Source organism: Pseudochaenichthys georgianus, chromosome 6 (assembly GCF_902827115.2).
Source record: "Pseudochaenichthys georgianus chromosome 6, fPseGeo1.2, whole genome shotgun sequence".
NCBI lineage: Eukaryota > Metazoa > Chordata > Actinopteri > Perciformes > Channichthyidae > Pseudochaenichthys > Pseudochaenichthys georgianus.
In genome coordinates this window covers 41,250,906-41,264,130 of record NC_047508.1, presented here as the reverse complement: position 1 = coordinate 41,264,130, position 13,225 = coordinate 41,250,906, and the positions used below count along the sequence as shown (strand labels likewise).

General features: G+C 41.1%; 1 protein-coding gene across 1 annotated transcript in view; it reads right to left on the bottom strand.

The window, feature by feature from the left end:
• eif4g2b (eukaryotic translation initiation factor 4, gamma 2b) overlaps positions 1–11,743 on the bottom strand; it is a 15,422-nt gene extending 3,679 nt beyond the window's left edge. Inside the window, exons 1-13 of the mRNA XM_034085837.1 lie at positions 11,734–11,743; positions 11,437–11,545; positions 10,401–10,466; positions 9,721–9,846; positions 7,293–7,395; positions 7,052–7,183; positions 5,263–5,329; positions 5,021–5,172; positions 4,786–4,896; positions 3,616–3,798; positions 769–910; positions 210–364; positions 3–107 (exon numbers count right to left, since the gene is read on the bottom strand). Of these exons, the coding sequence (XP_033941728.1) occupies positions 3–107; positions 210–364; positions 769–910; positions 3,616–3,798; positions 4,786–4,896; positions 5,021–5,172; positions 5,263–5,329; positions 7,052–7,183; positions 7,293–7,395; positions 9,721–9,846; positions 10,401–10,466; positions 11,437–11,545; positions 11,734–11,743 (1,461 nt within the window). The remainder of the gene's footprint in view (positions 1–2; positions 108–209; positions 365–768; positions 911–3,615; positions 3,799–4,785; positions 4,897–5,020; positions 5,173–5,262; positions 5,330–7,051; positions 7,184–7,292; positions 7,396–9,720; positions 9,847–10,400; positions 10,467–11,436; positions 11,546–11,733) is intronic.
• Positions 11,744–13,225: the final 1,482 nt, after the last annotated feature.

Below are 13,225 nucleotides of genomic sequence, written 5' to 3'. Positions count from 1 at the left end.
GCATTGAGCTGTCCTTTCTTGCTGAATCGGGGAGGCATGTCCTTGGACTGGACTTGCTGCTGGGCCAGGTGGTTCTGGTTCTGGTTGAGGAAATGCTGGTTCTGAACCTGTTGAGAGTCACATGGTAAGAGTGAATAACTTCAGGATTTGCAGTGAAGCATCCATCACGGTCAGTCTGAATAATATTAAAATGTGGCAGCGGGATTCACCTGGTTGGACTTAACGAAAGACTTTTGCCCCACGTCGAACTGTGACTGTGGCGGGGGGGCGATGTGGCCGTTGAAGAGCGGGTTGGTGCGATGGCGTCCCATGGTGGGCGAGTACCGATCCTGAATAACCCCAGGGCCAGTTCCAATCCCACCGCCTGGGCACACAGAGGAGAGGTCACGCAGGAGACACCATCGAGCATTATAGGGTGAACATAAAACCAAATCAAACCATCCTTGTGCACCACAACAACTTCAAAATGAGTTCATCTAAAAATGACATTCAATACAGAAAGCATGAAAGGTTAATGAAAACATGATGTGGCTTCACAAGTTGAGACTAGCTCTGTACGATTAAAAAAAGAACAATTATTTAGATTGATTGTGCGACAACAAATGACCATGGTGTGATTTTTCTGAAGAGTTCAAATGGTCTCCCGGGACTTCTCCGCAGCAGCACATATTTAGCTTCCTGTGAATAATATTGCGCTAGTCGATGTTGCGATAACATTGTGATTGATCGTGCAGCCCGAGTCGAGACGTCATGAGTTAAAGTCCGTACCTGGCATCTGCCCAAACATATCGGCCAATCCCCCGAGAGTCTCCCTGTCCAGTTTCATTCTGTTGGGCATGAAGGGGCTTTCCAGGAAGAAGTCCATCCTCATCCCCTGAGACATGGGTGCTGGGATGAAAACACTCAAATCCTAAAAGGAAAACACAGAACAGAGCGGGGGTCCTTACATTTAATATCCAGCATTAACTCAAGGCAGTTCCATACTCCATACCAAACGATTGTTATCGTCGCGGAAAAATTATTAAATCACTTGCGTTTCTTTTTGTCAAAACAATATTCCCGCCGACACACTTTCCCACACCTGGTACAAAATGCAGCGGCCAGACTTTCATGCACATATATTTAAAAAAAAGTACATTATACCCCTTTGAGATATTGATTTCCCTACATTGTTTTTGTTTAACGCCATGTGCTGGCCAAGAGCTGTATTAGAAAAGTGTAACTCTCAAACAGTTGAAGAAAATATATATTTTTGTAAGTAGCTGCATCAAGTCTCTGGAATAGCCCCCTAAAGAAATAAGAAAAGCTAAATCAGATGACTCCTTAAACTGACTGCCTTTAACCACTTTCTGGGTGATTCTTTACACGATTTGCATCTGTATTAGGGCTGCACGATATATCGTGGCGATAATCACATCGCAGGACGTGCGATTTTTATTTTGATAATTTTTTTTTTTAGGACGTGCGATATTAAGTAGACAAATTAACTCAAACACGTCATGTTACAATTATTTTGCCGCTTGCTACAAAAGTGAGTGACTCGCAGGCTCTGCATGCACAGCAAGCCACCAATCAAATCTCCAAAGCAAACGGACCCCGTGATTAAAGGTAAAAACACTGAATAAAGTATTTTCATGCGTTTCCCCAGTTCGGCGCTGCTAACCGAGCTAGCTCAGCTTGTTGCTCTGAGAACTTAAGATCCAGACGTCCTTGACTAAAATCCTTCATCCGGTTAAATAGTTAGAAAAATACCAATTGTATCATTAACGTTCAAGAAAGGATGGTTTGCGGACAAAAAAAACCTGTCTTTTCTTCAATTCCTGTATTTTTTCATATCCCCCTGTTATATATAGCAGGGGGGAAAAGTCAGTTTTCTCCAATATCGTGCAGCCCTACTCTGTATGCATGAATGCTTCTTCACCTCTGTATGCATGAATGCTTCTTCACCTCTGTATGCATGAATGCTTCTTCACCTCTGTATGCATGAATGCTTCTTCACCTCTGCATGCATGAATGCTTCTTCACCTCTGCATGCATGAATGCTTCTTCACCTCTGCATGTGTGAATGCCTTTAAGCCCTGAGTTATCGTTTGGCTCAATGGTGTCTGTTGTAAAGCACGTTGGCACAAACCTGGTTTGTTTTAAAAGCGCTAAAAATGCAATGGATCCCACAATATGTTAATTGCTGATGTGCAGAAAGTAGCCCTTTGTTAAAGAGAGCGGGTTTTAATACGTTTATTTTTAGGAGCCCTTTAGAACCTCAACCTTGGCTTCTTAGCAACTACATTGCCAAGTGGTGCTCAGATAACAACCTACTGCTTCACATCAGCAAAACCCAGGAGCTAATTATTGAGCTTTTGTAAAAAGGACACACACACACACACACACACACACACACACACACACACACACACACACACATTAAATGGGCAGAGTTAGCAAGTGAACCATTTTTTATTTCCTGCCAAGCATAAAAACAACATGATATAGTCGTCATATATCTCAATCCTGTTGAGAAAATTGCTCAAAAACCTTTCTTCAGTAAATTAAGGAAACAAAATTCCTCAACCAAGTTTTTCTTAAAGGTCACCTATCATGCTATTTTTAGGCAATAGCATGGGTCTCAGATATATACAAATATATAAAAAACATGTCTATGAAGAGTTTTGCTCAAAATACCAAACAGATCACCCATTCAAGCCATGCCTCATATCCCTCTGTTTCACTTCCTGTTTCAAAAGTGCTGATTTGGGATGAAAATAAAAGAGGAGGGGTCTGCGCTCATGCGGGACCCGGCAGCTACCGTCTAAACTAAATGCTGCCGTGATGAAACGCCATATCATGGATTATCAAGGCTCTGAAACAGTCTGGAGCTCAAAGGCTTTCTCTCTTGCCGGTTATACCACAAGGTGAGTTCCTTTCTACTTCCTGCTTCTTCACACACATGCTCTCCAGTACAGGTTAGCTCTGAGTGTTAGCGATGCTAATGTAAACACCGACCATATTACGTCCAAAACAGTCGGGCATTGTTTCTGATTGGGCCGTGGGTCCACATTTAAGATATGACGTCATATCGGACGCAAATCTGGATCAGCTCCGTTGTACCCCCGTTTTTAGAGATTTGGGTACGGAGGAAAAGAGAGGGTTTTATTTTCTGACACTGCGTGAGTTCCCGACACACCGGGGACACATGTCTTGATGTATAAAAGACATCAAAAAGTGCATTTTGCATGATAGGTCCCCTTTAAGTTTTTAAGATGTTAAACATTGTCATGGTTTGTGCACGACTCGGGACAGAAGGGCCTTGCAGCAGGTGAATAAAACTAGTTAAACTGGTACCTATTTACCAAGGATCAGTGATACCAGGAAGAAGATGTTCCTGTGAAGAGCCCAGAGGATATTTAAAAGGATACTAACCCTTGTTAAGAAGTATCTAGTAGTACAACCAATCGCCATTTTTTTCTTTTTCCCTCTCTAGCAGAAACGCACTACAATAGGAGTTCATTGCAGTGACAATAAAAGTATCTTTGTATCCTTGCTGTTGGACATCAACGAATAATGATCCTGAAATGTGGGCAATCTACCCAAAGACCCCCGTGATTTCACTGCACTCACTTTCACTGCCTCCTGACGGATCTGGTGCATCATCTTTGGTCCGTTGTCAATGAAAGCCTTGCGGGGGATCCAGTTGTTTTCTCGCAGTTCCACTGTGTCTTGGAGCAGGAAGCGGATCCTTGCGGGCAACTCCTTGTTGTTCATTAAGGATCGGATACGGCCAAAATACTGATCCATTAAAGACTGGAGAGAGAGAGAGAGAGACTGACCGGGTAAAGAATGCAGTAAAAGGCCAGCTAAAACCAGTGTAAACTGTCCAAAAATTAAGTTCTTAAAAGCTTTTACAATTGTACTTGTGCATGCATTCTGTGTGACTAACCACCTTATGAACCGGTAGGATCAATGTTTCTGTGTATTGAATTTGACTAGGGTCAAATAAAGTAAAAATAAGTAAAAAAATGTCATTGCAGTTTTGTGATTGGTGTTTTTGTGATATTGTAAATTCTCAAAAACCCTATTGATGTTATTTCATTAAAATGATTGTGTAAAGTTTACAGGCAAAAACTGTCACTCTTGCTTTCAACTGTTAATCCGCTACCGTCTCACCAGGATTTTTATTTTGGATTTGCTTTTTTAGCACCAGGAAAAGCCTGTCATTGTAGGAAAATGCAAACAAATATTAATAATCAGACAATATGAAGATTATTTGTGTGTAGAAACATGATATCACTTTATAGCAGTTTTTGGAAGTCGACATTTTTGTCCCGAATGAAGTGGGAGTTTTTTTGTTTCATCTGATTTTGTGCAAAAAATAATAATGCAAACAAATACATGTTGTTGCTAATCTTTGACATATCCAAGACTGTGATTAAAAAAAAGCCATTCCCCAGATATGTATTATATAGAAAATAAATGATTTTCTCTGTTTTTATCATGAAAAACAGTGATGTATTCAAAATGGCATTTAAAGGGTTAAAATCCTGAAAATTATTAAATATTTGGTATTTTTGATTAGTTGCTTTAAAGATTGAACCCAAAAAAGTTGAGAAAAAACCTTTTATCAAAGGACATTTTTGTCCCGAATGACTAATTTGCGTCGTCCAATCGAATGATACCGGAGGGTTAAGTAACTGGCAGCTGTGATAGTTAGTTTTTTTTTGTAATCGCAAATTCTTGCCGTCCACATCCTCTGCAGATGTTGCGGTGCCATTAAGAGCCTGGAGCCGTTACCTTTGCTTTGTTGTGGTCGAGTCTCGGCCCCACTGTTCTCATTATCTGACAGAGGCACTCCAGATCCTCCCCCATGTCCTTGAGCTGGACTCTTTTCTTCTTTTCCAGCAGCTTCACAAAAGATGAAGGGGATAAGTAAGCTTCAAACAAGGTACTCTCGTCTGGTTTCATGAAGGCATGCAGTAAATGAGAAAAAGGAAGCGAGTTGAAACCAAACACACAAAAGGGCACGTACTGTTTTGATGCACTTGTGAAGGATAGATTCGTGGATGAGGTCGAGTTTGCCAAGTTCCCCGATGAATTTGATGTTGCCAAGCATCTTTCTCTTGGCAATGGAACGCTGCTCCTCCTCCTCCGAAGTAAGAGGGTTGTCATGTTTGTCATAGACTGAACAGAGAGGACGGAAAACAGAAGGGAGTTGAGGACAGGCTGTGAGAAAACGAGACAACGAGGTAATGCACAAAGACACAGACTTACTTTCAACATTTCTGGTGCGGTTTTCAAATTCATCTTGAAGTTTGGAAATGAGCAGTCGCCTGAAGGTCTGCGATGCACAATAACACAAAGGTTAGATGTTAGATTAAAAAAAGTCTCAGTCCAGCAATTTGTGTTTGTAAATAAAATCAAAAACTCCATCTGGGCGGGCGCTGTGCTTTGTCGCATGAGCCTGAACATCTGCCTAATCTTGAACCGCATGCTAAAAGGAAATCCAAAAGTTTGGGTTATTTTGAGTTTTCTACTCTGGAAATAATAAATTAAAGTTTTGATCCCATGATCAGGGCTTAATGTTGCAGACATGTATATTTTCCGTTTGCTTAGTATCATTTAATGTTCGTTAAAGGTCCCATGTCATGCTTCTCCGGTTATCACCCGTCCCCTTGTGTAGCTTGTTCTGCATGGAAACGGTCTGCACGTTTGGGACAGGGAGTGAACACACAGACTACACAGAGATGCTGTGAGAAACCAATGTGAGTTTGGAACATTGAGCAATATAAATCTATTCTAGTCGACCTCAACAATGGAATTATGATCTGTAGAAATGGCCATGACACGGGACCTTCAAGTGTGTCCTTGCAGCTTGTTCTGACAAACATTTAGAATCCTCTGTTCTGCAGTTTGCAAAGTCACATATTCGTCCGTGCGCTGCGACATACATCCCTTTGCATGTGTAACATTTCATTTATATTTATCTCAAAGGCTCATTCTTACAATTGTATAATATATTTTTAGGGCCGGGACTTTAACGCGTTAATTAAGATTAATTACACAAAAATTAACGCATTTTAATCGCACAGCGGAACGTTTCTCACTGGATGAGTTTCAGGCGTACCGATTATACTGGAGCACCAACTAACGTTCATGACTTCAGCATGGGACTTCAAACAACAACAAACCACGGTGAACAATAGTCAAATGTGAACGAACAAGCTGATGAGCCCGCTTTGGTCGGCCCCGTGGATGGGACATTTTGTTTTAAAAAACGGACGGATGGAAGCGTCGACAAGAGCACGGTTGTGTGCAAATTATGCAAAAAAGAATGTGCATATCAGCGCAGCACATCAAGCCTAAAGTATCACCTAAATGCAAAGCATGTAGCAGCTAGCATGTAGCGTGGACGTTAGCCCGACTCCGAGTGCAAGGAACCACACCCTGACCCAACCCACACTCAGCCAGATGACTGGTTTCAGGGCCAGGATAAGTCAGTCCACGTCTGAGAGAATACCCAGCTCCCTGGCTCACTGGACTGCACTCGACTGTAGACCACCTGTAGTAACATCCATGTGGAAATGGCTTCTCACTGTTCTCAGGTCAAATATGTATATTTGATTAAAAATGCAATTAATTTCGATTAATTAATTACAAAGCCTCTAATTAATTAGATTAATTTTTTTGATCGAGTCCCGGCTCTACTTATATGCATGCGTGCTAGTTACTCATAAGGTTCTTTCTCAGCCCTTGAAATGAAATTATTTTCAGTAGCAAAAATAAATCAATAGTAGTAATTATAAAATATTATAAAAGTGAGACGACTAATCTGAACTGACAACTACTGGTCGAGTGGGAAAAGCTTAAGTTACGGGCAGCCCCGAGCTCAACCAATTTAAATCATGTCACCAGCTTACAATTAAATTAAGGGACAAAACAATTATTTGGCGAAACCATGAGCTTTTATCAGAGTGGGACTCGTGGCTTAATGATAGCCCGCTCAGAAGAACAGAAAAGACATAGAGGAGAATAAATGTTCTCACCGCACATCCACACTTACCGTGTTCTGCTTTTGGGATGTTTGGATCTCAGATGAAGGGCCATCAAAGTTTGGTGCGTCCTCTGCCAAGCGCAGACATAGCTGAGCATAGAGCGAGCTATACTTCGGCTCTTCTAGGGCTTTGTCTACAATCTGAGGGGGAGGAGGGGAGGAGGAAGAGGGACCACTCGGGTCATTAAACCGGGTGAATACATTTCCATTCAGCAGAGGACAGAAGGATAAAAGAAACATGCTTCATTACCAGCAAGATGACTCCTTTAAGGACGAGTTTTGAATCTACGCCCACGTTGAGGAGCTCGAGGCATAGCTTGTCAAACCGTTCAGGCGTGAGTTTGTTGAGTATGCTGGGAGAAATCAAAACAAGAGGAAGGGAGGGGCGGCAAGATAAGGAAGTCAGTACGCTTATACAAGATCAAGATGTTGGCATGATACAGTTGGCAAGAAGGTTCTCTCATGTTTACTTTCATGTGGCTTGTTAGGACTCAAACAAACAAACACCATCCTGAGTTCTCTTATCCGTAACCCACATGCTGACACTGAAGAGGAAGTCATACCCCTCTTCCCAAACATAAACCCTGTGGCTGACACTTGTTCAACCAGTTTGACGTGTGAAGTGACACAAGTCTGCCTCAAGAAGTAGTCCTTAAGGTAGGGTAGGTACGAATGGAGAAACCAGCTCGAGAGCGCTATCATTTGAAAGTACGCAGCCGAAACAAATCTGCCCCTTCCTTCAGACTTATTTGAGGTCAGACTCGATAGTCCATGACATCTCAGTAAGTCTTCTAAAGAGTATCTTTCCACCGTGTCATTGCCCTTCAGAGTGGATGCACACGCCTGGAGAAAGCTGCAGCATCGCTTCACTTTCTGTGACGCGGTGCAACAGAGCCAATTAATAATCATTTAGAAATCCACAGGCTTTGTTAGAAAATCTCATCGTCCACTTCATATATTACTGGCTTTGGTTTTTAAAGCGAGAAGAGTTAATGCAACACACGTTCATGTTCTGATAGTGGGTTAAGAAATGCATGTCAGCAAGAGAACAGCAAGCATTTCAGTATAAAACAAGGGAAGCAATGATTACATAAGAATACGGCTCGATGTGTACAGAAATTAATTATCTGCCCCAGGTGGATGCCACGAGCTACGCTACGTTCCCGAGGAAACCGTCATCTGTTCATCTTATGTAAACATTAACTGACAAAAGGGGAAACGGGTTGAATTGCAATTAGCAATGCCATCTTAGTGACTGCTGCACTACACAACGTAACACATCAACAATACACGATGAGCAGAAAGTAACGCAAGGACAAACTATTGGTTAACTTCAGATTGGGAACTAATTAGGGGTGTAACGGTTCACAGAAGTCACGGTTCGGTTCATACCTCGGTTTGGGGGTCACGGTTCGGTACAACAAGAAAAAGCAAAGAAAAGTCCCAAATGCATAATTCCAGGTTTGTTGTTATTTATGTTTGAACAGTAGAGCAAGTTTCAGTTTCAAAATAAGGAACTCTGACATTTTGAATAATTAACTGTATTAAACAGTTAAAAACAAACCACACACAGTACCACACACTCAGATGGCCATATTATCTATAATGGCTGATGTCAAACAAAAAGGAGGTTTCATCAAGCTGTAAAACTAAAAACAATGTCTTACATCATAAATAATAAGAAAGTGTTTCCAGAGCGCAAAGTCGTTGAAAAACATATGCCAAAAGCTTCCGTTATTTATTTTGGTCTCACGGCTCTCATGTCTATTGGCTTCTTAAAAACAGCGGGGATCAGCTGCTGAACTGCTGTTGTCTTTTGCCGGGCTCCGGTGAGTGGCAAATCTGGGTGATCCCTTCCGATATGATTTAGCATGTTTGGCGTGTGTTTCCCATTAGCATACCGCACCGCTGTACAACAACGCCGACACACCGTCCTCGTCGGATCCACCACTCGCACACCTCATCGTTATTGTAGTCCACAGGGAACCCGGAATGTTCCCACACAGCTGATTTAAAAGAAGCAGGTGGGTTCTAGCTCCTGTGTGTTATCTGAAATCGCCATACTAACTTTTCTTCTTCTTGTATTTAGTTCGTTTTGTTGTTGTGTTTCTTCTTGTTCTTCATTTGTTGTTTAAGGGCGGCTGGCAAACAGCTTTTAGGCGCAATACCGCCCCCTGGATTATAAATAGTGTAGTGGATGCTGCCCTGAATGACAGACTTTTTTCCCACTCGTAAAAAAAAAAAGGCGTATTCGCCGTGTGACTGCATGTGCCGAACCGTGACGTCCGAACCGTGACGGTACGAATACCGTTACACCACTAGAACTAATAGATTTAACTTTTATAGGAAGCAGACATTTCTTTTGAATCAACGTGCTTTAACGAAATCCTACATATTCACTGATCCAAATGTCAAGGCTGTTGCTCAAACATCTGCAGGCCTTTTTTCTTGAGTAGAGCTCTTCTTGCAATCCAGACCACACCAACTGCTATTTATACATTTCACAGAACGACTGCACAACTGAAATGGTAGTACCAACAATCTTTGAGCCTCAGGCGATAAGAATTCTTGCACACTATTTCCGGGCAAGTCTGGATAAAAGGGAGAATACAAATGTTTCTTGTCCCTGGTGACGGATAATTAACGAGAAATAAATACACATGCGGGTTTGAACTTACCCCCTCACTTTCCTGAAGATTGCATCGTGTCGCTCTTTTTCGTTGCTGGAGTTGACATCTCGTCTAGTGCTTCGGGAAGGAACCCATATCTGAACGCTTTGCCCTGGGGCTTTCCCCAGGAACTCGCTGTGAAAGTGAAAAGAGAGAAAAAAAAAAAAGAGTGAATACCACAATACTTGCAGACTACATGGCTAGTACAGAAAAATAACAAGTGCACTTGCAATACATGCATTGTTCCAGTAGAATATGTTAAGGGTAACTGCACATGTTCTACTACAAGTGCTGCACTACCAGGTCTACCAACGTATAATTCTCTCCTCATCTTCTTTACCTAAAATAAAAATGCAGGCGTGGATGTAAATGATAAGCAGTAGGAAAATGTCCCCTAAATGTTTCGTGGCCTTGCTAGACCTTTTAACAATTTCCCTTTTCACCCTTTGTTGCAACACCACCCCAGACGGCACGCTGGTTAGTAAACAAGCCTGTGCTCTCGGCAGTCGACTGACATCACGCAACAGCACTTCTGGGTATTCAAATAAAAGCTTCCTGTAATTCAGGTCCTATAATAAACAAGGGTGTCGGGTTTCTTTAGCAGTGGGGTGATAACACGAGGGCTTTAGTGTTAATATATTAGATAACGATGCGTTAAGTGTGATCTTTGAGATGTTCAAATGACTAACCTGTTGCCGACAGTCTTGGGATAGTGCTGAGGTGCGCCCCTACCACCTCCCCCCCCCGAAGAAGCACTGTGGAAGCAAACGTAAGGATGCATGAGCTTCACACAGCACTGAAGAGGAAGGAAATGAGCCTGCATCCTCAAAAGAGACTCAATTCAAATTCATTCAACCTTTATTAACACCAAACACACTAAGAAACAAGAACCCTGCTTACAAGTAGGGTGCATTTACATTTTAAAAACCCCCAAAAAACTGTAAGCCCACAACACAATCAGCCAAATGAATACAAGATTCAAATCAGCTTTGTGTTGCTAAATGTTTTCCCTAAAAGCATTGACTGTGAATGTATATCAGAAAATGACACGTAGTAATCAGTATTGAAAAATCCCCATTGTACATCTCTCATGCCCTCAGATAACAGAACGTGATGCACAACAAGCTAAGGCGACATGAACTGTTACGTGTGATGGGAAAGCAGAACAGGGTGTTCACACTGACTGCTCTGCTGCTTGATCACACACACATCATGCTCTATTAATACGGAAATGTGTGTTGAACTGCAATTCCCTGCAGTGGTAGTGATGACTTGTAAATCAGGACATGTGCAAAACTTGTAAAGTCAGTCAAGGCATTTTATTGATCAGCCAATTAGCAAACTACTTAACATGTTAAAATTGACATGACACCAAAAAACGGCAACCTTAAATCCCCTTTTTCCAAGTTAGAATACAGGCCTGCAAAACATGAAGCCTTAATGTAGACTGGTTCCAGGGTGAGCCGTCATGTTGACAATGACTATACGGTGAACAGACAGACTGCTGCCTCTGTCAATACTCCATAAATCCTCTCAAGGCTCATCATGTCTACACAGCAAAAGGCTTCACAAAGAAATATCTGACAGCCATTTTGAGCCTTCCCACATCCTGCTTTGTTCGAAAGGCCAGAAGTTCCAGCCCAACAAGCTAGCTAAGGGGCTAACCATGGGGAAAGAAGATAAGACATTTATTATTTACATGTGTGCATCTTTTGGGTTTATTACCTAAAACGAGAAGCACCCCCTTCTGCAATCAAACTCTCCACTTTGGCGGCTTGACAATGAAGAATACTTAAAAGAATTGGAGTAACAGGAGGGGATGGGGGAAACGGTGCTGAGGAAAGGGAAAAAAAGGGAGTGCAATTAGTAACTGGGAAATACAAAGCATATTTATATGCTACATCTTTAGCTACAACGTTATTAAAAATGGCACGACACTTGGCAAACTAGGATGATTAGCCAGATCTTTGTTATGAGCTTTGCCAGTAATAACAGATCAAATTACTAAAGTAAACCTGGTACTGGAGTACATGACAAACACAATTTATTACATAAAACAAAGTCATATTTGAGCATTGAGCAAAGAAATACTGTCACTGGTACTTTTTGGTTTCCATCTGGATTTGTATTCTTCTATTTTGACATGCCTCTAAATTAATATTTTGCTATTTTTGGCTCTTACATTTAGCTGTAACAATGTATATTTGTATATCTGTGGGATGACTAAAGGTATTCAGATGAGAGACAATGACAACAAATGCCAAACAAACATGTGCTTGTCTTTGCTAAGCTACAACCAAGTGTCTGTTGACTAGCAAACAGCTGACATGCAATAACTAGCTGCTTGTTGCGATGTACATTAATTAGATACGTCACAACACTGGTTGGATGTTTACAAGGCCTGAGCACAATTGTTTTTAGATAGTAGACACTAAAGTATCTAAAAAATACACAATACAAAGAAAATACATTTGAATACTCTACAATAGACAATTTCACAAGCAACACAACTACAGAATCATAAAGACATTCGCTAATACATTACAATTGTTATCACTTAACAAAAGGGTTCAATCGGTTGTGTAACCCAATAGGAAGAGACATATTATGCAGCATCGTATCCTAGGTTTTGCTGTGTTGTTTGCTATTTATAACAAAATCAAGTATAGTCTGAAAACCTAGCGCTGCACCATTATGCAGTGAATTGTGGCAGGGCGGCGTGGTAAGCTGCTAATGTTTCCAGGAGAGATTGCTTTTATATAAATCAGAAACAGGTTTATTTATTATAAGTAGGTATACACATACTAAGACATGTCCTTAGTGTATGGTGGTGCATTCATTTCCGCACGACTTTCCACTTGTCATAACACTGCACATAGTTTAATGTATTTTATTTTGTACGGGTATTTCTGTACTACGTCTATATTTCATGTCTTACAATTTATCCTAAAAATAAAGCTATTAAACACATTTAAAAAAACAATAACATTAAAAATACAGAGCAATACTTACAAGGAATATAGATATACCTAAAAACCTACGTACCGTATAATATGACAAAAATAAAGATACAAAAGCATAAAATAAGCCGATTTATCCTGGCTTGAAATACATTAGGCCAGCTTTAGGCGATCCCCGTCAGAATCCCGTGCAACTTAATGGCAAACATGACGTATTAAATTACATTTAAAAAATGCATTACACCCTACATTAACCCCGTACACATTACTTAGATACAGTAACTAGGCGACGACGGTTAGTCCGTGTTAGACGTTGGTGATATTTTTAGCTTTTCTTAGGTAGCAGAAGGAGCCATTTTGGATGAGCCGCTGCAGTTATGAAAAGCAGAAAAAAACCTTACCTTTACTTAAGCAACTTCAGTTTTATATTGTTGTGTGACGACGAAAGAAGAAATAAAATGGTAGTAGGGGGGAAACGGGGTGTACGAGGGGTGTCAGGATAGCAGAAGAAAAGCAGAAAGATGACAAACACACACATCAATCCGCTACTTGCT